Below are 24,860 nucleotides of genomic sequence, written 5' to 3'. Positions count from 1 at the left end.
ACATTTGGGCGGAAACGCGCACGGAATTCTTTGTGAAATATTTCCATGATAAATGATATACTACACTAGTACCCTCCTTCGCTGATGTCACGTTCCGATCATTAATTATCTGGAAACTCTTTTTGCTCTTGTCTCTATTTGCAGTTCAGCGAGCAGACCGCGAGCGGACGGACTCAAGGTAAGCCTTATCCCCAAACCATTTCTATTTGGGGCTGCTCAGACGTGTCGAATTTCAACAACCTCCAACAGTATCCGAGACACGAGACACACTACACACACGGAGTCGGATCTAATCTGTCCCCAGGGCAGGGCCGATTAGTCGAGAAGGAGCACGTTCAGGAGACCTGACCCCCGACCTGACCTGACACAACTGTAACCCAGTGGCAAAATATAACTTTTACCCGAAAACTGACAACCGCAACGACCAAAAGTGTCGTAAATCCATAAATCCATAACCAAGCGTCAACAACAACAGCAGTGGCAGCAGCAGCAGAAGCAGAAGCATTAGCAAACATTCTGTTGGACGACTCTCGACATGTGACATGGCTCCCGGACTGTAGAGGGCGGGTAGAGTGGCTTTGGAGTGTCGGGAGGCTTTGGCGGCCAATGAACTAAATAACCCACGGATCCTGGTATCCGAAAGCTCACTCGTTCGCTCTCATGTCAACCACAGTCGCGTCGCAGATGAGGAGCATATTGACGATGACACTCGAATCTCGTCCCGCGTCTGATAAAATGAAGTATTTTCCCGCTGCAGCTCGCTCACACAGGCATATGTGAGTGTGTGAGGGGGGACAAAACACTTTTCAGTACAACAACAAAAAAAGCGAAGGACTTACATACATCGACAACAATATAGTTTGTGTCGAGGAAGTTTATCGAAGTTTATCGTAGTCGTCGTTGAAAAACTCCCCAAATGTCGCCTGAGCTCCAGCCCTCAGCGGTAGCAAAAACAATGGAAGCATAAATTAAAGCCCATTTCCACAAGATGTGGGTCCATAAAAAATCATAAAAATATATTAAATTTATACGTACTTACACATAAGATCGCCATGAATTCATAAATTCTCAGCGAGCAGCCGGCGTCCCGTCTGCAAATCCAGAGGCAGACCGAGGCAGCCGTGGCCACAACCACAGCATAACAACGGCATTGACAGTTAAATGAATGACTGTGGGAGGGATGGAGACTCCTACTAGAGGCCTCCTGCCTCTGCCTTTGCTTGTGCTCCTGTGGCTGGTGGCCCCTGCCTCTGTTCCTCGTTTGGTTTTGCTACGTTTTGTTTACTTGGGTTTAATTTATGCAAATCTGTTAAAGTTTTGCAGTCATCGGAAAAGTTGACGCTGTCATTGGGACGTTGCATAGTTTTATGCTGCCCCTTAAGTGGGGCACTGGCAGAGGGGAGCAGTGTATATTCAATTTGCTTTGCGACTGAGGCATCAGAAAATCAGAAATGCTAATGCTTGAAGACTCTGTAGACTCTGTCCTCTCCGACATATCCGAATACTACAAGATTTCCACTTTGCAATGTATTTATAGCATTGGAGATGCTTGGATTCAGGAGGATGGCTTAAAGGTTTTACAGGGTATTCTCATAGTCACCCTTTCCGAACGGCAATCCAATTCTTGTTTGAACTTCCACTTGGTATAGTTTTGTGGCTGTGTCGCTGTCGCTAATATAATAAATGAAATGGGATTCCCGGACCCGCAATCTATGCATACATATGTATATATACATTCATACATACATTTCTATGTGCGTACAATAGTTTTACGGTTTTTGTAGTCCTTGCTGACGCTGACATTGGGTAACTCGGTGGATGCGGGTGGTCCCCGGTGTGGGGTGGGCTTCGCCGCTCTTTGGGGGCGGGTATCAGGGCAGTTTTGTGTAATGTTTTTATGCTGTTTTTGAGCTTTGTGGAGTTCTGTTGAATAGCTTCATATTTATGCAAAGTTATGCGACTTAACAGAAAAGTCGTAGCAAGTTTTTCTGTTTTTCGACTCTGGCAGGATGATGGACCGGAGGGCGGACTAGGCTAGAGACAAGATCCAGTCGGCACAGGATATCGTTGAGGATGTAATCAATGCATAGGCCAAGGGTTGAACTTGATTTGCATTCTCCGAACTCTGAAATGAAGAGTTCCTTGGGGGACTTTTGCATGGTTATTTATGAGGAGCAGGGTCTGCACTTTTAATTTTCACATGACAATCTGTGGTACAATGTGGTACAAACTTTAGTTCTTTCGACTCGAAATATGCCCCACGCTGCGTATAGGCAACAAAGGAGCGCTGCTACAGAGCCCGCAGGACGCCCGCTGCCGTGCGGCCCTTCCAGAAAGAGAGAGAGAGAGAGAGAGAGGGGACAGGGCCATCTGCCACTCTGGCTAATTCCAAATTATATTAAAAACTTTGGGCAGGGCTCTCTGCTGCTGCTGTGGCTAAAAATTTTTCTTTGCCGCTTGCATTTTCATTATGCGGCGACCAATAAAGCGAGCGAGAGAGAGAGAGAAGTCCTGGCCAAAGGATGAATATGAAAAACTGCTTACAAGCTAGGGTATGAATGCCGAGGGTATCTCCATCCCTTGTCCGTGGGCTGCCTGATGCCGCTTGTTGCTCTTTGGGTCCCTCCCCATTTATGAGGGCGTGCTCCGGGTTGTAACTCGACACTGGGCCGCAGTAATCCTCGGCCTTACTTGCAACGAACTTCATTTGTCGAAGGGAGCAGTGCAGCAGCAGCAGCAGCAGCAGCCTCCAGACATTACTCCCATTGATTTTTCCTTCACCCCCTCGATGCAGGGCTCTATTGAGTGACCTCTTCGTTTAATTTTAGTTAGGTCGAGGCTTAGTCCCGAAAGGTCTGCTGGTCTGCTCCAGAATTAATGGCCTGAATGGGGGCCTGAAGTGTGCTCCAAAGTCCCCTCTTTTCCATAAGTTGTCCATCGCGTATTTTCCTTAATGAGTTTTGTGCCCTGCCGTCAACGACAGCAGCCGCGGCATCAGGTTTGCTTTCGTATCAAGTGTTCTCCAGATGTAATTATGCGATTTCTGCGCCTGCCCCTGCCCAGTCCCTGTCCCTGTCCCGTGCCGCCCCGCCAAGTGCTCCTCGAATATCATCCATTTTTTTATGGACATTTATTTAATAAACTCCTCGCATCCGTTGCGAGGCAAGGCCGTTTGCGGGGGCCATAAAAAATGCAATTAAATACTTTCGGCTATTAAAGTGCTGCGAAAATGTTCAGCACTCTGCACCCAATCCCCCCAAATAAGGCGCATGCAACATGCATCGAGTGATGACCCCAACTTATCTTGAATGTCTGTGTGTGTGCTGTGTGGTAGGCTGCAGTGGTTGGTGCTGGTGTGACCTAATAAAAAAATTATGCCAAACGAAAGAGAAAGCGAAGGCTGGAACGCTGATAGCCGCGGAATGCCAGTGGAAAGGAAACTGGAGTGGCAATAGAGTGGAGATGGGGTTGACCCTGCCTCTAACGGAGCAGCGGAAAGGAAACGAAAGCGGAAACGCTGGGGCAGCCTTGCACACTTATGAGATATCAAGTTGAAAACTTTACCTCCCTGCCTGCCAGCCACTCTCTTCATTCTGGCACTGCCCCTGCTGCAAGCTCAAGTTAAATTGAGCAAAATAATGCGGTCAATTTATAACGAGAAAGAGAGATGCATGCAACACCCACAACCCACAGCATCCGACAGTGTCGGGGTAGCTTAAACAAAAGGAAGTGCCCTGGCTGCCACTTTGTCAGTTTTACTTGTTGTTTGGCCAAGAGGAAGGGGCACACACACACACCCAGAGAAAGAGAGAGAGAGAGAGCCGATTCTTGGTTCCGAATGGCTTGCTGGCGGATGCACGGACATCGTCCTGCCTGCTGCCTGCTCCAGCTGGTGGTGTCATTTGGCTGTCGCTTTGGTGGCACGCAAGTTTGCAAAATTATGGCATCGAGGCAGCCTGTCTGTCCATCCGCCTGTCCGCCCTCCAATCTTCCAATTTATAAGGTTAAAGCAAAATTATAGCCACCCGCACCCCCCGAAATAACCATGAGACTGCCACGCGGCGCTACGTGACTTCTATGCAAGCGACCTGCTATTGAAAGTGAAAGTGCAAGTGACTTTCTCTGCTTGCTCTACGGCAAATGACCCAATTTATGAACCGCTTTCCGGTCAACGAGCCAAAGGCACACGGACACACGTACTGTCGTAGCCAGGACACTGGCTTATGGCTTATATGCGGCGGAAGTCCACACAGGAACTCCCCTCTCCCCTCGTGTGCGGACCCGTGCACGAATTCGGATTAATTTCGCTTAGTGACATTCGGTTTTCACTTTTTAATGAGTTGCCCCGAGTGGTGCTGCTGGTGCTCTGCAGGAATCGGGGAAATTGGAAATTGATGGCAAATTAGAGGGAAATTCGATTGGCAATTTACCCCCAAAAAGTGGGTCAGGGAACTCTGCAGGGGAGAGCAGAGTCAGAGGTCTTATTGAAAAAGCAAGTGTCAAAGAGCAGGAAAATGCAACAATGAAACTTTAATTAACATATTGACTCTTTATAAATTTGATCTTCAGCCATTGTGCAATGAATTGTAGCCTCTGTGTGGCCCAATTGTGGAACTGTGCCAATCTGGCCGATCGAGCAACGCCCAGAGTCACGAACCGCGCGCCGTCTGGATGGCCATGTTGTTGGTAGTTCCGCTGGCACCCTTCATCGATGAGGGAACGGTAGGCTGTGGTCAGCAGAATGAACTCCGCTTCCTTGCCCGTTTCGCTCTCATTCGGATGCAGCCAATTGGACAGCGTGTCGTAGGCCTTCCTGATCTCCTAGCGAGCTAAAACAGCGTGTTGGAGTGAAAAGTAATGTAGATGGAAACCGCTAGGTACAGATGTACTACTGAGTACCGGGTATAAAAGTTGTGACGCGTAAAAAGCGTTTCACACGTCCCTCATCATTTGGTTAGGAGTGGAATAATTTCATTTAATTTCATACAATTTTAATGCCTACTAATCGAGAAGAATTCAATTTTATGTTTTATTTAATTTCTTTTATTTCGATAATTTAGAAAATTATTGAGTTCAATAAAAACTAAAAGGCCAGATGGGCATATTCGATGTAATGAATCCGTTCTTCCCTTTAGGGGTGGCCGGTGGACTGAAATATGTTCTTTCGCTCGTGGCAGGAGTTAATAGATGTAAATTTACCTAACTGTAAAAATGATATATGTATGTATGTATGTAGTATGTACATCATTTTGATACGAGTACCAAACCATATGTTAAACATAAGTTATCCTATTTTCTTGAAATCCCTGCTTGTGTTTTGACATGCTATCGGCTGACGGCCGCAAAGAAAAGAAAATCACTTGAAAGAGAAACTCTAGCTGGGAACACGTTGTGAAGCTCTCAAATTAATTACACATGAAATTGCAATTAATTGGTTTAAGAAGTTGGCCTGGGCAGAAGTTTATCTTAAAGTTCTTCCTGGGCTGCTGCTTGCTGCTCTGCGGCCCCCGAAGCAAAGAGTTAAGTGCTTCGGATAAACAAAAAATCCGTGCAGCGAAAGTTGGGGCAGGCACCAACAGGAAACAACAGGAGGAGGAGCACGTAAGAGCGTAAGCAGATAACCAGGAAAAGCTGGGCTGGGCAGTGATGGGCGACAGAGGGGGGTGGATCCCTATGAAAGTAAAAACATCAACAAGGATGAAAAACAAATAGCAAACGAGAAGGGCAGAGGACGCCGATGGATGGAGAGTGGAAATAAGGGAAGGAGGGAGAGACAGACAAAACAATGGCGCAGGCAACGGCAACGCGGCAATAAAAATGGTGCACAAGTTCAGTGGATGCTACCGGGGTCTTCGAGAGCTTCATGGCTGCTGGCTGCTGCTGCCTCACGTGAGTCCGAGTAGAGGGCCGCCTGAAATGTTTATTTGGGTCTGCCCGTATGTGTGCGTGTCTTTCTGTATGTGTTTGTGTGCGTTGTAGGCCATGCTGCAAGGCCCAAAACAATAACAACAACTGCATGAAAAACAACAGCTGCTGATTCTGCCGCTGTTTCTGCTGCTGCTGCTGCTGCTGCAGCTACAACGACTCTGTCACAGTAACCTAGATATCTCCAACAAAATTTCCACCCAAAATGTGCCACTTTCGCTTTGACCCAGAGCCGGAGTCGGAGTGGCACAGCGGCGAGGTTGCTGCAGCGCATCGCCCTGCGTTGTTTGAGGGTCAAAGTGGTGTGGTGTGGCAGTGGCAGTGTCAGGATGAGGAAGAAGAAGAGGAGGAGGAGGAGTGACCATCGTGGGAATAATCCGTATAAGAAATCATGCTTGAAATATTGCACTCGTATGTTGCGGTTAAAGTGCAGGCAGCAGTTGCCGTAGCCCTAGCCGGGAGAGGCCGTGCAACCAAGCTGCAACCATGCGTCACACAAATACATGGACAATCCCCCCAAGAGTATGTCCACAGTGTGTGTGTGTGTATGTGTAAATGTGTAAAACATGCAACGCTGTCTTGTCTGGAACTTGCCTCTGTCCCTACCTTTCCCTCTGTCCCCCTGGAAGGCCTTGCAGCAGGAGTCCTACTGTCTCATGCTGCCTGCTGACAAATGGTTTGATTTTAAGCTCAAGTCAACACACTCGAACGGACAGAGGGACGGACGGACATATGGACGGGCATACGTAGTGCTTTAAACATTCGCCCCACCTTGGGGAAATTTTTCAAATGACAGCAATTTATTTAGACGTTCTGTGTGCGTGTGTGGCAGTGGCTTGTGGTCAGAAAGGATTGCAACGACCAATGCCAAACATTTAACTTTGGCCCAATTTCCGCACCACTTTTCGACTTTTGCCGCTAACGAAATTTCGATGTCAAAGGCGCGTGCTTATGCATAAATAGCCGCGGTCCTGAGCGGCAAGTGCGCAATGTCCCCTTCGAACCCGCCAAGTACTTGGGAGCCCAAATTCGAAATAATTATGCAAAATGCGACCTAATCCAACAAAGAGACTGTTTAGAGAAAGGGTGGGAGACCGAGACTCCCTCCATATTTAGGGCCTGACCTAAACCTTTTCTGATGATGGCCTTATAAACGTGCCAAAAATAAACAAACCCCATCCAGCCATGCCGTTAGGTCGGTTCGGTACGGTTCCATTATGTCAGTGTCTGTGTCGCCCTTTGCGTGTATTGTGAACATTTCGCAAAAGGCTTGACACGCGGCCGACTCTTTGACGTGTAAATATTTCATGTCCTTTGGGAGGATTGAGGCTCTTGATGGGGCTTTTGGCAATTAGCGAAGCTTCGACTTTTGCCCCTAAAATGTATTAATCTAATGATTTGATGATATTTAAAGGGGGCTATGGAGGGTCAACTGTGTTGGGAAATAGAGAGCAATTTTTAGGCTACAATGGGGGGCTTGTTCTGTTTAGCGTTTTAACCCCACCCAACCAAAGAGTTCTTTAATGTATAATTTGAGTACTTAATGGAGTACATACGGTTAATGGATGATACAAACTCTGTTGCGGGTGCAGATTTGAGACATTTCGCCAAAGTGCAAAAGTGCCAAAGTAAAGTTTTACAATTGTAACCGATTTGCAGGCATTTATATGTCTCGTAAAGTAAACCTTTGATGAAAGGTCGAAACCTGGGTGAGAAATGCTTTGGGATACATTTTTATTGTCGCCTCCACGCTGGCATCCCTCCTTTAAAGTCCCTGCCAACTAGCTGGATCAATCCTCAATCCTTTGGCGTCTCGACGCCAAAATGTCATGTGTTACACCGCAAAATGACCAAAAAGGCAAAAGTTGGGGTCGCCAATTTCACTGCCAGTGACACTCCGCCAGTCCGGCACTCCGACTCTGGGAGCACTCTGTGCTGCTCCTCAAACCGCATTGTGTGAACAAACGGAATCCCTGTGTCTGTGTCTACCATGGGACAGAAAAGGCTCGAGTGCAGCCAGTGGCCACTCTTTGCTCTGCGCCCACATCAGTCGCTTCGCCTGTGACTGTGGGGTCGTCGCCATTCCTGCGCACACAAATGAGTCAACAGATTGTGGCCACCGACATTTGCAGTGGGATCTGCTCGTGGTGGTGTTGCTTCAATTTCATTCACAGAACGGGGGGTGGGCAGGCCAGCGCCTCCTGATTGGCTTGCCGCGGAAGGGACGAAAAGCGGCGACGCCTTGGAGTATGCAGCACAACGCGTTTGGCAGAACTCCAACCAGTTGGATGGGAATGAGGAACGGACTTGGTGGTGGTGGTGGTGCAGTCGACCGGAATTTATTGTGTTTGTTGTGCGAAATTAAATAAAAATTGAATTATGTTTATATCCGTGGCTGTAGTCCTCGCTGTTATTGTTGGTCCTACAATAATAACGCGCTTTGTGTGCGCCGAGACAGACAGCGAGGGCCTCCTCGAGAGTGTGCTCCTCTGTCCAATGTCTACCATGATCTCTGGCGTACTCTTTTTGCCGCTCCACCCCCTTCTGTTTTTCATTTTGCATAATAAATTGCATTTTCCATGCCAGTGGGTCGCATCGTCCTTCTCCAATGAGAGGGACCTCCTCTTTGCTCTGTTTGTTTGGCTGAGTGTTTCCTCCCTCTACCGTACTCTGGCGGCGTAAAGTATGCGGAGTTTTCTGTCTGTTTGCGTGTGCTCTGCTCTTTTTGCATCGTCTGCGCGGCCTGTGGTCTTGCATTAATCTCATTTCATTGCTAACCTTTTCTGGTGGCGCCTCCAACCACCAAGTGGAGTGGCAGTGCGAATGGTTGGGGGGGATTCCAGGGAACAGCTGTTTCCGCTTGCACGCGCTAAATCAATTTGCTGTTTAAGCTCTGCCTGCCACCAGCTGTCGGGGCGCACCTTTTTGGCTTTTCACATCAGCGTCAGTCAAAGGGAAAATGGCTTCCTACTCCTAGTCCTAGTCCAGTGTCCCTCTGTCCTCCAACTCGCACATTTTCCCCTTCGTTTTGTACGTGCATGCTGCCGTTAAGTGATTTTCATGAGTTTAACGAAGTGGTTTGCCCCTGTCCCCGTCCCCGTCCTTGCCGTCTAAACGCAGATCCCGCACAAAGCAATGGAAACCCACAATACCAACAAACAACATGACGAAAAAAATAAGAGTAAGAGTTTTCTTTTTCATACATTTTCCTTTGACTCATCTGTGCACAGGGAAAAAAAAACTCAGATCCAGTGCTTTTTCTTCTTTTTCCTCATTTTCCTTCTCCCTGTTGTGTACCCTTCCTATATTCCACTGTCTGTCTCGGGGGGTATGCCCAATATTTTTGGAAGCTGTACTTACACATGGAAAAAATCATCTATCTGCGTATAAGTATGCATAAATAAAATGTAGATAAGCAGGTGGAAGTCCATCTACATCTCCATCTTCCTTTGTGAAGGAGAATGCCAGAAATGCCAAAATATGCATTTCTTTTGTAAGTGCCACGTTGATTGGGGTATTCTTTATACATAATGCTTACGAGTATAAAAAACATAGATAAGAAAAATAGATAAGATGAAGTATTCAATGGAATAAAGGAATTCATGGCATTTCAAGTTGCCTGTTACGATTTGTGTTTAGTTGCATTTAAACTGAGACATTTTCTCATGCGATTTAAGAACTCGGATGGGTTCCAGAGTCCTCAGAGCTAGCCATAGAGCCCTTAAATCCCACTAATCAGACAGTGGATAGAATGGATAATACAATATTTCGAAAGAGTTTTAATGCCTACTGATATTTTACTCGTATGTTGACACGATGGTAATATTATGAACATAAAAATATGTATGGGCGTAGGCAGATACATATGTAGAAATCATTTGAGCTATAAATTCTTCAATCAAAATAGGGTATACTTCTAGTCGTGCCTCCAAAATTCCACCGAAAACAATAGATTTTTGAGTGTTGCCACTTTGTTGTACAATTTTATTGCGCGAATTTCGCGCAAAAAGCGGGTCGAGCAACAGCAGCCGGCAGCCGTCAGCATCCCCAACAAATGGAGCTCGCTCCAAAGAGTTGCCCTTTTTTTGTGTTGTCTGCTCGGTTGCATGCCCCATGCCACTCTCTTCCCCTATGGGGATGGAACTGTTTGATGCCCCGCACATTTGAGCAATTTCAGCGCTATGTTGTGTTTGTTTATTCCGGGGATATGTCTGTGTGTGTGTTTGTGAGAGTGTGCGAGTATCTATGTGAGTGAGAAAGTGCGGCGCGTGTCAAAATTGGTTAAACGTGAGTGGCTTTCACTTGCCACTCGACAGCTGCCTGGCTGACTGCCCGACCCGCAAAAGTAGATATCGAGGATGAGGAGCTTTGGGTCAGGCGGCCATACCGTCGCCCGTTTAGGAAAATTAGCTGCCTATATGTCGCTCCTATACTCCTTCCTGGCGCTTCGACCTCTGACTGGTGCTAGGTCATAAATCATGTCAGGGATAGTCGCCGCCGCATGCAGCGAACAACCTGACTCCTGACTCGTTCACGGGCTCAATCAAGCAAATGGCAACACAAATCGGGCGCTCATTTATTCTAAGCTGCCCCATAAGCAACGCCTAATTTCCTGACATTCCCGTCGTAAGTTATGGCTGGTGGTTCAGCTGGGTGGCAGGCTCCACTGCTCTAGTCTTGAGATATAGCAATTTCAAGCTACAATCGGGACAAAAGAGATGAATGCTAATAACCACAAGAAGCACGTGTAAGCTGCATTGTAAAATACCAGCAAGGTTTGGTAAGGAAAATGGCAAAAATGATAAGATTCGTAGTCGTTTAAACGTCCCATTTCCATTGCGACTATCTCTTTCTAAACGTTGTGAAATATTTCATTACTGGGGGAATATTGTGGCAGTTGCGGTGCCACCCGCAAAATTCAGATGTTGCTGATGTTGAAGCCGGAAAACAAAAGCTGTCAACAACAAGTTGCCGGACAAAAGGCTCCGCTCCTCTGTCCGATGCACATGCTCCATGTTCCGGCTTTGTGTGTGTGTGTGCCGCACGAGGTACCATCAAGCAGCAGGTCCAACAATCCGACAAACTGGCAGCCAGCAAAACGAACAATCGCCCCGGACTTACAAGGGAGAGAAGAACCCTTGACAAATAGCGCCTGATGTTTGGTCACAGTTGGTGGTGGTGCAGTTCCCCTCATGTTCGTGCCCCCTAAACCGGGGACAGATGTTTCTGTCATTTTGTCCATGACTGTGTCTGTGGCTGTGTCCGCGTCTGTGTCTGCATCTCCATCTGTGTCTGGCTTAGTGTCTGTCTGTGTGAGAGTGCATCAGCGCTCATAAAACTAAATTTCTAAACAATCTGCGTTTGGCAATCTTATGGCGAGCTGTCGACGTTGCCGCTGCGCAACTTTATTGAAATGTTTGGCAGTTTTTCGTGTCGTACTCAATTTGTGTCAAGCAGAATGGAGGAAAAGGATTGAGAGGGAAGGAAAGAGGCACGGAGTATCACAGATGGAGAGTGAGAGTGAGAGGACGAGGGTCACGTCTGTTGCAATTTTGATTTTGGCAATTTTCTGTAGCACACTTTTTGGGGCCCAGCCCAGGCACTGTCCTAGCTCTTGTTCCTCTGTGTATTAGGAATGTAAAAAATGCCTCTTGATTATAGGAGCAGAACAAAAATGATGGTTTGGGCTGTCATTTTGTCGACCGGTGTTTAGTGGTTCCCTATTCATTGATTTTTAGATTGGAATTCAATTGAGGCATAATTCAAATTTGCCACCAAAGTAGCCCTCAGGGGACTCGGTCCGCTGCCTCTGCAGAAGCATTCGAGCGATGCGAAATCGAAGATAAATAAAATCTCCCTCAATAAGCAATAATCCCGGGGAAAATAGCATGGATTCGCACCAAAAACAGATGGGCGTGCCCGAGATAAAGGAGGGTTCTCCTCGATTTTGGTTCGATTCGGGGCTGAATAAACATTTGTACATAATATAAATCGTTTTTCGGTTTGGGTTCTGGGAGTCTGTTTTGTGCCGTTTTCTTATCGTGAAAATGTTTCCCATTTATACATCATAAGCAGTTTTTTTTTTCGGCTTCTGTGGGGCGAGGCCTTTTCTGTGTTGAAAGGAATGCGGGTGGAAAATATGTTTTCCATGGCTCGTGCTTTGGGTCCGCCTTAAATTGGTTACTGTAAAGATTTATTTCTATTATTTGGCCATGAATAAAGTGCTTACACTTTGGATAATCAATATTCCATTTGCAGAGGAATTATTGGAGTCTCTAAAGAGATCATCTGATAGCCGTTTCAGTGATTGCTTTAATAACTTTGTCACCTCATTTCCATTCATTCATTAATCTTGTGCTCTTAGGGATCAGCATTTCCCCGTGCAGCACACAGCGTTGTTGCATCTGAAAAAACTTTGAAAATGGCTTGACAAACGACAATTAATTTCGTCGTGCCTCAATGTTGCATGGGAGGGGAAGTAGAACAAATAAAAACTAAATGCTGAATCAGTCAGTCCATCAGCAGAAATAGTTCTAGACAGTTTCTACCCACAGAAAGCAAAGCAAACTCGAAACTGAAACAGAAATGAAAACTGAAATGGAAATAGAAACGGAAAACCAATCAACAAAATGAAAGCACACACACACAGGCATGGACTGAGGAAGAGTACACAAAAAACCAGCGGATGGCAAATAGACAAACAAGAGATGGCATGGGCCAAATGGACAGGAATTTATAAATTAAAGCAAAACAATGGCCAAAGATTAACAACAGTTACTGCCCCACACACTCGAACAGCGCAGAAAACTCACATTTCAGCGGTTCGGTTTTATTCTCTTCTGTTTTGTAATAAAATGGCGTAGCATCGTGGGCCAAATGTCTGATGGCTACGCTGCCGTTCCACAGTCACATCCACGGCGCTCTTTTGACGGGCGCCTACTCCGAAGTGTGTGAATATGACGGCAGCAAAAGCAAAGGCGAAAGCAAAAACAAACACGTTACGAGTGTGTGTGTGCGATTCGCTTTGTTGCCATAACGCAAATGGACGCCATGTCGGTTGTTTGAGGAAATGCTCGTCTAGCTGTAACGGCAACAGCAAACGCTGCAAATATGTACATATGTTGTTGCCGTACCGTGCCGCGATATTACTCCGCTTTTAACGGCTCCTCTTGGTCTCCACTTTGGATGTGTGGACAATTAGTTTGTCGTGTGTTTGTTTTTCAAAATACTCCAGCATCCAACCTTAGATTGAAGGAAAAGAAGAGCCAGAGTAAGGTGCAGATAAAATAGGACCCACCATGTATTTCCACTTATTTTTTCATAAAATATCAGCAACTTTATCGTTTGCTTCTAGTAAATCAAGAAAAACTTGTTAGTTGGCCTTAATACGGGAAAATGTAAGCTAATTTTAATAGATTATTCCATAATTATCGGCTAGGGTAACCTGTAAAAATGTAAGAAGCAAAGAGCAAAGAATCAAAGTAGCACTAAGCGCAAAATACCAGCATCACGCGTCACAACTGTTATACCCGGTACTCAGTACAACATCTGTACCTTAGTGGTTTTCTTCAAATTTTACATTTTTTCTACATCTGTCATCTACATCTACATAGCTTCTCACGCCAACACGCCCTTTTGGCTCGCCCCCCTCCCCAAGAGCCGCACACTGCAGAGGTACTGCAGAGGCAGAGGCCGCACAATGCAGAAGCAGAGTGTGGATGAGAGAATGTGCAAAAAACACAAAAGCTGCTGGACGGGGTGGGCGCAGCCACTGAAATTATTTTCTTCATTCTGGCTATAATAATGATCCAATCGGATCTGATAGATATTATCATTCCCTACGGAATGGCGTTTTAGATTTCTTTTTTCTTCAAAACTGTGGATACCGCAGATACCGCGCGGCGAAATTTTAAAATACACTTGTAGCAGTGAGAGCATACAGCCATCTAGATGCAAAATTTGGTGGCTCTAGCTTCTATAGTCTCTGAGAACCAGGCGCTCAAGAAGACGGACGGACAGACAGACATGGCTAAATCGGCTATTGATGCTGATCAAGAATAGGATCGGGGTCGGAAACGCTTCCTTCTGTGTGTTACATTTTTTTGCCCAGAAATACAATATACCTTATTTACTCTTAGAGTACCGGGTATAATAACAGCGGAGTAACATAACATAAGTGGAAGCAGAGTAGCAGCAGGGACAGAAGCACAGAAGTAAGAGAAGAGAGATCGTAGATAGAGTCGAATAAGAGTCAGTGTCCGTAGCCTTGTAGCTCTGCAATTCAAACGATTTACTGATGGCCTAACATCGATTACATCCTCCTCCTCGTCCCGTTCCCCATTGTTATTTGGAGAGTTCAAATGACAATTGTAGGCTCGCAATGGCTGATATTGTGGCCACAGCGACATCCTCCCTCCCAGTGTTGGGATACTGGACGAACACTTGGCATCGGCATTAACTAATACGTCCACGTGTGCGTGTGTGCGAGCTCTTCTCGCACTCACTATTCATATGCAGGCCGACACATTCAGATGAATACTAGGATGTGTCTGTGTCGGCTGGTGCTGGTTTTGTTTGTTTTCTTGTTTGCTGAATGTGTGGGCGTGTTGTGTAAATGAATGATCCGAGTTGAGGCTAAGTCGGGGCCAGGGTGAGGGAAGGACCCAGACTCAACATGACTCAAGTCTGGCCACGCCACGCCGAGTGGCACGCATGGTTGCGGGTGCACTTGCCATGTGTCGAGTGAGTGTTTGCCACCGCCCCGCCTGAGTGCTGAGTGTGCTCGCCATGCATGCGTATGAGTAACGAGCGCGGGATCGGAGGGGACATGCGGGTTGTAGCAGTTCCACAACAGGCGCGCCAGTGGCAGCTTCAGCGTCAGCGGTTACGCTGCTAGCAGCAGCATACACAACACTGTTTAAGAGGTTGATGTATTACAAAATACGTTTACGCCACGCCAGGCCACCATCGCAGCAGCCCACAATTTACAATACCAAGTGTCGGCTAGAGTCGATCTCTCTCACTTTCACACTCGCTCTTTCTCTCTCTCTCTCTGTCTTTAATTGTGTATGCAACTAATGTGTGCGCGTTTGTGTGTGTGGGAATATACATATTTGTATACCCATTAATTTTTGTAATTAAAAGGGTATGATGGATTGTATCGGCGCAACCCTCAACAAGATATATATATTTACATATATGTACATATATTCTCAGCATTAGATCAGTGAACTGCATTGGGTATGATCCAAGTGAAGCCAAGTAACTTTTATTCAATGTGTGCTTGATTTGACAACCAAATCAATCGTTTCTTACGACGTGAATATCTGATATATATGAATATGGAAGATAGGAAGTTTTTTTTTTTGAGCCTTTTTTTCCTTTATTTATGATCTGTCTTTTTTGCAGACAATTATTAAATTTCCTCTCTGGGTACTTGGCAATCTTATTTCAGTTATCATTACTAGCATCTGAACCGCTGACGTTTGTTCGGTTCGGTTGTGGAAGCCAGATGAGAATTTAACGCTCAGCACCATGGCTTGTGCCAAGATAGGAAGTAAGAAGCTTAAGCTGGATTTAGACATTTTTATTTATGTACATTATCTACCGATATACCAAAATACATTGAAATCGTATACCATTACGTATACCATATTTCCCGAGTTCAGGGTATTCTATAGTCGAAAGTGACTCTTCACTTGTTAAATAATGCCAACATGTGCCAACTGGGCCCTGTGCTATTGTCTTGCTTTTTATTATATTAATAAACATTTAATTGGCATATTCTATGGGGCATACGACAGGAGGTTTTCCCCTTTCACTCGTTTCGTTGCCAGTCCTGCAGCAGGCAGACCCTCTCCGGGGCCATAGTGCCCTCGCACCCCGCGATCTCTCTATTGAATTGCCGTAAGTGGCCATTTATTTACATATTTGCGTTGAGTGGCACACTTCAAAGTTGCCTCGTTTGTCGTTGCTGCTGCTGTTGTTGTCGCTACTTTATGGTTATTGTTTAGCCATAGAACCTGCCACTGCTGCTGCTGTTGCTACTGCTGATGATGGCACTGGCACTGCCACTTTTGTTGATATTGTTACTGGGAACTTTGCGTCATTTCATGCAATTTACGAGTTTATTGAACAGCCAGAGACTGCCAGAAGGGGCCTCCTCCCTCCCATTCAGGAGTGTGTTTGGAGTGTGTCTGCTGTGCCACTTTAATTGCCACTTCTCGGCGCATGTCATCAGCTGTTTGGATTCGTTTGCTGCTGATGTTAATATTAATTGCTCAAAGCATTCCATGCTTTGATGCTAAATGCAGGCAATAGTCTCGCATCCCAGTATATTGGAGCAGTCATTGCCTCCTTGCCGCTATAATTGCAACACGATTTGCATAAACATTTCGAGCCGCGGCATCTCCCCAGGAGTCTGGAAGCGAAGCCCTTAATGGGATGGCATGTGGCTAATTAACGCAAATGGGAAAAATGGATGGGGCTATGCTGAGGAGCAGGAGGAGGCTCTACCGTGTCTCTGTATCCCTGTATCCCGTGCCGTGCCGTGCTGTTTGCTAGTTTGTTGCCATCCGACGCTTCTGTTTGGCCACGATAACAGCTTCGTTTTACGAGCTCTCTCGCATCCACAGTGCATTGCATGGAAGGATTACAGGATTGCATGCATACAGGGGCGGGGAATACAGTGCGTGTGGTTTACTTGATTACTGCCAATTAGCTGGCGGAAGTCTCCCGAAAAGCTGCGAATTAGCGCATTTCAGTGGCGAATTAATCTATGCGCGTAATCTTTTAGTCGGTTTATAGCACGTCATGAATTATGCATAGACTCTTTTTCTAAGCTTCGGAGTTCGGGTAATTGGTGAATTTATGCATTGCCGAATGGATCTGAGGGGTGAGAAATAACTTGGGCCTTCTCAGAGGCCATACCCTTGTTCCCCTAGGGCACATATTCGTTGAAAATTATCATAAGCGAACGGCCACATTCATTCGCCAACGATATGGCTCGATCTGATTGTGAATTCTACATTAAATAAATTGTTCGAATATATGGACATGCATTTTCAGAAAGTCTATTATTTCGTTAAAGCTTTCTTCACTTTCCTTAGCCATAACAATACGGTTGTGTTTGAAAAAATAATAATGCCGTAAAATGGGCGCCCCATTGAGTGTGTCTCGAGCGGACTTAATGGCCGTGCTACATTCAGCAATTGAGAAGAAAATTCGATTATAACGAATAGCCTTAAGAAATCCTTAAAAACTAACTTTTTTTTCTCTCATGAACTGTTTCCGTTTCCGTTCCTGATTCTGATTGTTCCCTGCCCAAACTTTTTGAAACCCTTCCGTCGATGCCAGGGAGCCACCCACCCGCACAAAAGTTCTTAATCAAAATAACTTAATGATCATATTTGCTTGCAACTGCTCACTCCTTTCTTCTATCCTCTCTCTCTCTCTCTCTCTTTCTCATTGCAGGTCCCAATCCAATCCCATCTGACGCGCGACGCCAACGCCAATTTTAACTACTGTTCGTGGCGCCACCAGCGACTAGCGGATAATTGAATCATAAAGGAATCGTGGGTCGGGGGACTCCAAAAAACGGAGAGGAGCCGCCCAAAAGTGTGCGTGCCCCGAAAGTTCGGCAGCGGGAAATGCCAACAAAGCCGAGCAAATAATTGCTCTGCCCAGAACGAGGACGGAGTAACGTTCCCTTCTGTTTCATTCCCTGCTGTTCACTTCTGCTTTGTTCACTGTCCGTGGCCCAGGGAGAGACATTGCACAGAGGCCGGCTGCAGGGAAATGACTGGCGTCCTGCTTTAATTGAAGCTGGGCGCGGAGGAGTGCGCGGGGCGTGCACGCAGCACACGGAGTGTGGGCTCGGCAATAAAAGGGAGGCAATTGAAACGCAATGTGGCTGATGCCGTGGACCGTGGACAACGCAACAAAGTGGACGAAATTGCTTTTGGAAGAGCGCGAATGCTTGCAGACCCGCAGACAGGCAGAGACAATAGAGAGCTAGACATTAATTCTGATTAAAATTCATATTTTAGCAAAGATTCCTGATTCCCGATACACGATACACGATTCACAGATACACGGAGAAACGACCAACGACTGAGTAACCTACATACACGCAAGTGAACTATTAGCCAAAAAGAACCAAAAACCAAAAACAGTAAACAGAAAACAGCAAACAGAGAACAGGAAAAGGGTGGAGCCAGTACATTCGCGACCAAGTTAAAGTTTTAGAAGAGAGTTGAAACAGAGGCAGCATTAGAGTAGCAGAAATTTTGTGCCAGGGAACTTGTCTTTGCATGCCGTAAGCATTGCTGCAGCCACACATGAACACGCCGCTTTGACCGGAGCCAGCAAGGAGGACGAAATACGGCATAATTTCGTCAACTGCAGCCAAGCGGTCGTCTGTCAGGAGCAGTGGCACTGGCATCAACCTCAGCTGCAAAACACTCCCCACCACCACCTCCAGCTGTGGTTTACCATCATCATCATCAGCAGCAGCAAGGGAAGGAGCAACGAGCAAGGAGCAAGGAGCAGCATCAGCAGTAGCAGTAGCGAAGGCATTGTCACATCCAGCATACGACATCTAGAATTCAGGAGAAGCCCAGCACGGGAGAAGGCGTAGGAGGAGGCAGAGACCACCCCTTATCCCGCACCAATGAATCTGCTCTGCTGCTGCTGTTGTAGTAACATGGCACCCAACCAGCGCGTCACTCGCAAATGGGAACTGTTTGCCGGACGCAATAAATTCTACTGCGATGGATTGCTAATGTCCGCACCACACACAGGCGTCTTCTACTTGACGTGCATCCTGATAACCGGCACCAGTGCGCTCTTCTTTGCGTTCGAGTGAGTATCCAATGGTTCGCTGATTCCCCATTTGGCCCTCTGTGGCATTTCTCGTTTCTGCATCTATTCTGCATCCTCATCTGTCTGTCTATCTGCCTGTCATTCCGTTCGTGGTAGTTGCATTGTTTGCAAAATGTATACGTTGCTAATTAAGCATTGCGCCTGCCCGGTAACCCTTCCTGCAGATAGGGAAACCGGATCCTGCTTGATTTCCAATTACGCCCACATTAATGGTCTCTCACTGGTCTCTGGACTCTTGGACTATTGCTCTGGGTGGGGGGCGTTCCATCTCTCGGCGTATCCAATGGCATGTAATTATTGCTGTGAAACGTGGCGTATGCGTTATGCTTGGCCTGGCAAAGAGCGATGTCAGCATTCCTCCTCCTGCTGCTGCTGGATACTTTTTCAGTGTCTCTCTCTTTCTGTCTACGGACATCTGTTGAATTACGGACTTCGTCAAGGACCGCAGAGGACCACAAATAGTTTCAGCTTTTGATTTGTCAATCTGCCTCCTGGTTTTGTGGCATTCAAAAGTGTTTCCTCAATGGCAGCAGCCCACAAAAGTGTGTCGTCTCAGTGGAGAAGCGGGGCAAGGTTCTATTTGGTACTGCTTAAATTGTAACTTTCATTTGAAATTCAGTGATGCGGCCCACATTTCTTGAGGCCTGACATTTGATGTGTAAATTACTTCGATTAAATTGCAGTAGAATGCGAAAGGATCCCTCTCAGTTTTCTTTTTAATTCATTTTTGAGATATGTACACGGAAGGAGCTTTGATAACAGCGTCGATGTCCGTCGTACATATTAGATGCGTACGAGTATCTCGAGGCTTCACTCACAATAAAACCCCAATTGAATGCTTTCAAATTGGACAGAATTGAGTGAGTGCGACGCCAAATAATAACGGAATAAAATATTCTTGAGTTCTGGCAATATTTACGATTAAATTGGAGGAGAATGGCACACTTTCACCGTTTAGCTTTTCGCTGCCAATTTGAAACACACAGAGGAAACATTCCGATGTATTTACCGAATAGTTGTGTGCCACTTTCTGTATTCATTCAGTGGCACATTTATTTTCGTGCTTATATTCCTTCTGTTCGTTATGAGGAGAAGCATAAATAGTGACAATCGAAGCAGCGATTCCCAGACAGAATTCTCAAATCACCTTCACCTTCCTTCTAGAGTTATTCTTCAGAAATTTAAAATCAGCTGATAATATTCTAAAGCCCAAAGGAGCTGTAAATTAAAGTTGTCAACTGTTCCCATTGGTTTACCTTAGCCGTTCTCCATCACGTTGCTCCAATAATAATAATATGATGCCCGATCTATTGGTTTGTACAGAATAAATATTACGTGCGATTACGTGCAAGAGGCGTGTGGTGCACATGTGGGGAGTGGGGGGACAAACGCTTAGCTTGGATTCAATTTAGTTGCAATGCTCCCGTGTCCGTTTGTGTTTCCGGGGTTTTGGCCAAATAACGCATACGGCACGTAGTACAAATACCAATAGAACAGGATGTTAAAACGGCTGCATGCTGCAGGCTGCATCCTGCCCCCGCCCGCTCAGTGACAACAGCGCGATTAGACCAAATTATGCTCAACATTTTCTGCACGAAATCCTCTCAGAACACCCATACGAAAGAAGGATCCACATGTGGGAGGAGTGGGTGAACCGCAAAGAAAGAGATTGGAATACCCCGGCCTAGAACACCGTGTGCATCTCCTCCGCCATTCACATCTCTATTTTTTTCCCCCCTGCAATTCAAAATTTATTCGCTGCTGAAAAGTAACCCGCGCTGTGCCTCACCGCTCCAAGCCGCTGCGATTTTATTTCCATTGCTTGCTTTGCATTAGCGCACAGTCGAGTGGAAGCGGAACTATGGAGCATGGATGGGCATTACAATATCTGCAATGCCTTTGAGTGCTCGCATAGTTATTCCTGCAGATATTCCCGCGAATCCACATAACATATTCGCCCCCACCTCCGCATCTATGCACATTTGCAGTAGTCGCAGCAGTCGCAGCATCTCATCCTCTTTCTCATGAACCCTCTCTGGCAGCTGGCGGCAGCCCGGGGATGTGGGCAAACTGAAATTGTGTTTCGCCCGACGCGCTCGCAATGCAAATCGCTAAAAGGTAGCACAATGCAATCCTGCCTCATACATCCGCCTCCCGCCAACGTGCTTGCTACCCACCCTCTTTAGGGCATTGTCAGCGATTTGCCTTCTGAATGCGAGGAAACCATTCTCTGAATGCATTCCTATTTAGCCCGGCTTTGTGGCAGGGGGAATTGCGTTGTCATGACAAATGTATTTAACTATTTTCGGATGGTTCTACTGTCGCTCTGGCTCCGGACTGCATTGAGTGAGTGTCCCCGAAATTATGCTACTGCCCCATCCCAACTGATTCCATTTCGAGCGTAGCCCTGGGACTTGTCACACATAATTGTCACCGTGCTGGGGGTTCGTTCTTTTTGTGGACAGAAGTGAAAGCGGCGACTTTTGCAAATCGTTAGCACGCACTGGGTATTAGGGAACAATACAATGCGTTGGACAGGGTGAGTGCCTTCAGAGACACGTGCCCCCTTATTTCGGCACATATTTGTAAGGACTACGGGATTTGGGGCATTGCCAAAACACCGGGGACTTTTTGTATGTATCTCTGAGCAGAGCAAGATACACTATAATGCACACCACGCCTTTGGGACAGCCTCTTGATTCAGACGGGAAATATGTACATGGGAGCCTTGGAAAACACTTGATGTTGGAGCAAGATCAATTCAATGGAAAATTATTTCTAATCCTGTAGTAGCAAGCTAGTAAGTCTCTTAAATAGCTGTTTAAATTAATAGTATTTGTTTATTTCAAGAGTACGTTTTGAGATCTGAAGAGTAAGAGTACAAGAATAAGTTACCGACGAGTCAGTTCAAGGCACAAATTTGGATGAGAACGATTTCGCGAGAGAGCAGCTTAATGCTCCTGGAGCTCAGGAGTTAGAGATCTACTTAACGCTGCGGTTACTCTGTAGATCTAAAAGCCTGACTCGACGCCAGTGTATTTCATTCGTGAACAGAGTCAGCATTCCCGTCTTCATTCCCTAGGGTATATTGTATTTGTGGTCGAGAGTGGGTGTGCATATGTAACGCACAGAAGGAAACGTGTCGAGTCTGTCCGTCTTGTTTGTCGGCTAGTACTTAGAGACTATAAGAGCTAGAGCCACCAAATTTTACATCCACGATGAAAATCTCTCATATCCACAATTTTGAAGTTAAAAGAACTCTAAAAACGAAATCCCCGAACTAAGCTCAGATCATTATTAAAGCCACCGCTTCCAGCAGCTTTGCTTATGGTTGCTTTATGTTGTCATTCGTTCTTATCTACATACTTGTATATTTATCGTACAATAAATCGTTGTTCCTTTACAGCTGCCCGTTCCTGGCGGAGCGCATCAACCCAGTCATTCCCATTGTGGGCGCCGTCCTGTACTTCTTCACGATGAGCTCCCTGCTGCGCACAACCTTCACGGATCCGGGCGTCATACCGCGGGCCTCCAATGATGAGGCAGCATATATTGAAAAGCAAATTGGTACGTATTCCTGCAGTTGCAGTCCTCCTGCTCGCAGTCGAAGTCCTTGCAAATGTCCATCCGAAAGGAAAAGTGGCCAAGGTCGGCGGCTACGCCTGTTTCCTGAATACTGCCGCCAGAATCCTGGCGATGTCATGTCCCTCCTCCCAACAAACGCACACCATCACAGTCGCAGTCGCAGTCACAGTCACAGTCATACATATATATTTGTTTTCACTTCATTAAGTTTGTGTGTGTGTTGGGTGTTGGGTGGGTGGAGGATAGGAGGGCATCGGGGGAAATGTTTGAGCAGTGGCCAGGCCAATGCATTGCAATGCGAGAATCTGCGTGTGTATGTGTGTGTGTGTGTGTTTGTGTTTCTGTGTGGCAAGGGGGCACATGAAAAGTAATGAGCGTGCCACGACATAGAAAGGAGGAGAAATAAAGCCCACATGAAAATCATCATCAAAGCGGGCTCTGCCGCTGCTGCCGCCGCTGCGCTGTGTTTCTCTCTGCACTAATGAGTCGCTGTTGTTGTTGGCTTTATATAAAATATTTAAAATGAGAAAACTTTTTCTCTCCCTCCCACACCCTCCTTTTGCATGTCAAAAACGCGTTCCCTGTGGACCTCTTGCTGTCGACGCTGATGCTGCATTTCCTCCACGCCATTACACGTCTGCGCCGCACATCCGGTTCCGGTTATGCTACTGCTGCTTCTGTTGCTGCTGCCGCTCTCTACAGAGGTTCCAAACTCGCTGAACAGCCCCACATACCGACCGCCACCGCGGACCAAGGAGGTGCTCGTGAAGGGCCAGACGGTCAAGCTGAAGTACTGCTTCACCTGCAAGATCTTCCGGCCACCGCGGGCCTCCCACTGCAGCCTGTGCGACAACTGTGTGGACCGCTTCGATCATCACTGTCCCTGGGTAAGTCAAGGACCTCGTTAGCACTATAGCCTGCCTTTTAATCACGGGCCAACAGTGTCCCTAGTGGCCCGACTGCCTGACATTGAGCCGAGGCCCTCGCATTAGGCTGCTGTGCGCATTCATTGGACGCGCAAATGTGGGACAAAAAAACAGCGAATGCCTCCTCCCTGCTCCTCCGTCTGTCCGTCCATCCGCCCGTCCGTATTTCTGTCCGCCCACAGCGAGCGCTGGTCTACAAAGCTCTGTGCCATTGCGGGTCTGACTTTAACCCAATTCCACAGCGCCAACCGCTGAGGTTGCTAATTTTTTAGCAAAAATAATTTCAGCAGAGCGCGCGCATCACGTTTCAAGCTGGAACCTTGTACTCTCTTTCTCTATCTCTCTCTCCCTCGTATAAAAAGCTAACCCGGCCACAGGGCCCCTCCGCCTCGTAGTTTTTGTCGCAGGCAGGGCAAAGCGGCTACCCGCAGGCGCCCCAATGATGCAACAAGATGTGGCTGGGCGCGGACCAAGCAAACAGACCACACTCTCACAAACACTAACCCAAATAGCCGCACAGCACACTCATATTTGTAGAGCTGTTTGCATGGGTTGACGTGTGGCACGCTGATACCCTACACGAAGAGGAATCCATGGGACTGGTATTGCTTTCAGGGCATATACGAGTATTCATTTACTTAGATTTAACATTGTAAGCGATATTATAATACTAGAGTTGGGCGTAAACCATCCGAGAACGCTAAAAAAAACTTAACTCAATGAAAATCTCGTCCTCGATAGCTCGTCAAATATTCGCTTGTGAAGCATTTACTGCATACTGCAATAATTTTGCTAACCTTTCGCTTGCGGATTGGTTCCGTTTCCAAGTACGTTTACGAACATTTTACGATGGCTTAGGAGGATAAAGAGAAGATTCTGCATAGTTTTAGTTAAGCAGGAAGATGGAATTGCTTTTAGTTTATACAAAAAAATAATATAAGAATGGATAAAAGAGTGTACAATTCGGAGCCTAGCTCGAAGCAGAGCGCTTCTTTCGCACCCCTTTTTCATTTGGCAGAGGCAGAGCGTGTTTCATACCCCCAGAGGAGGACCCTATCATACCGCAGTGGCTGATGCTGATTCCGCTGCTGCTTGCCAGCTTGAAGGTCGACTACTGCCTTTTGGGGCTTTGGTAGAAGGCGTTTTCGGGTGGCTCACAGTTCGCGATAGGGGCGAGGATAGGGGATGCCTTTTGAAATGAAGGCATTTCTCTGGCGATGGCAACAAATTACGAAATGCTGCGGCACACAGGTCTCGTGAAAATGCAATTAACCTTATTATGCCAAGGGTCTGGCTGGGATTGTTAACCAACCGTCTTCATTTTGGTCTTGGCGCCTGTGGTCTTAATGTTTCTTTCGTTGCAGGTGGGAAACTGCGTGGGAAAGCGGAACTATCGGTTCTTTTATTTGTTTCTAGTCTCATTGGCATTTTTAGCTGTATTTATATTCTCGTGCTCTGTGACGCATTTAGTTTTATGTGAGTATGGAGTATAGAGTGCTGGAGTCTCCCCAGATCTTTCATTATCCCCATGATCCACCACAC

At 46.5% G+C, this 24,860-nt stretch overlaps 1 protein-coding gene across 4 annotated transcripts in view; it reads left to right on the top strand.

Moving 5' to 3' along the window:
• The window catches only part of LOC117895635 (palmitoyltransferase app), a 61,656-nt gene that overhangs the window by 29,189 nt on the left and 7,607 nt on the right, over window positions 1-24,860 (top strand). For all 4 annotated transcript variants that reach the window (XM_034803394.1, XM_034803393.1, XM_034803392.1 and 1 more), the window contains exons 3-7: window positions 145-178; window positions 17,398-18,786; window positions 22,214-22,374; window positions 23,095-23,279; window positions 24,683-24,794. In XM_034803394.1, the coding sequence (XP_034659285.1) occupies window positions 18,596-18,786; window positions 22,214-22,374; window positions 23,095-23,279; window positions 24,683-24,794 (649 nt within the window). In that variant the 5' untranslated portion in view covers window positions 145-178; window positions 17,398-18,595. The remainder of the gene's footprint in view (window positions 1-144; window positions 179-17,397; window positions 18,787-22,213; window positions 22,375-23,094; window positions 23,280-24,682; window positions 24,795-24,860) is intronic.

The sequence above is a fragment of the Drosophila subobscura genome, chromosome J (assembly GCF_008121235.1).
Source record: "Drosophila subobscura isolate 14011-0131.10 chromosome J, UCBerk_Dsub_1.0, whole genome shotgun sequence".
Classification (NCBI taxonomy): Eukaryota; Metazoa; Arthropoda; class Insecta; order Diptera; family Drosophilidae; genus Drosophila; species Drosophila subobscura.
The sequence above is the reverse complement of the archived record's forward strand: the minus strand, read 5'-3'. Positions and strand labels throughout refer to the sequence as shown.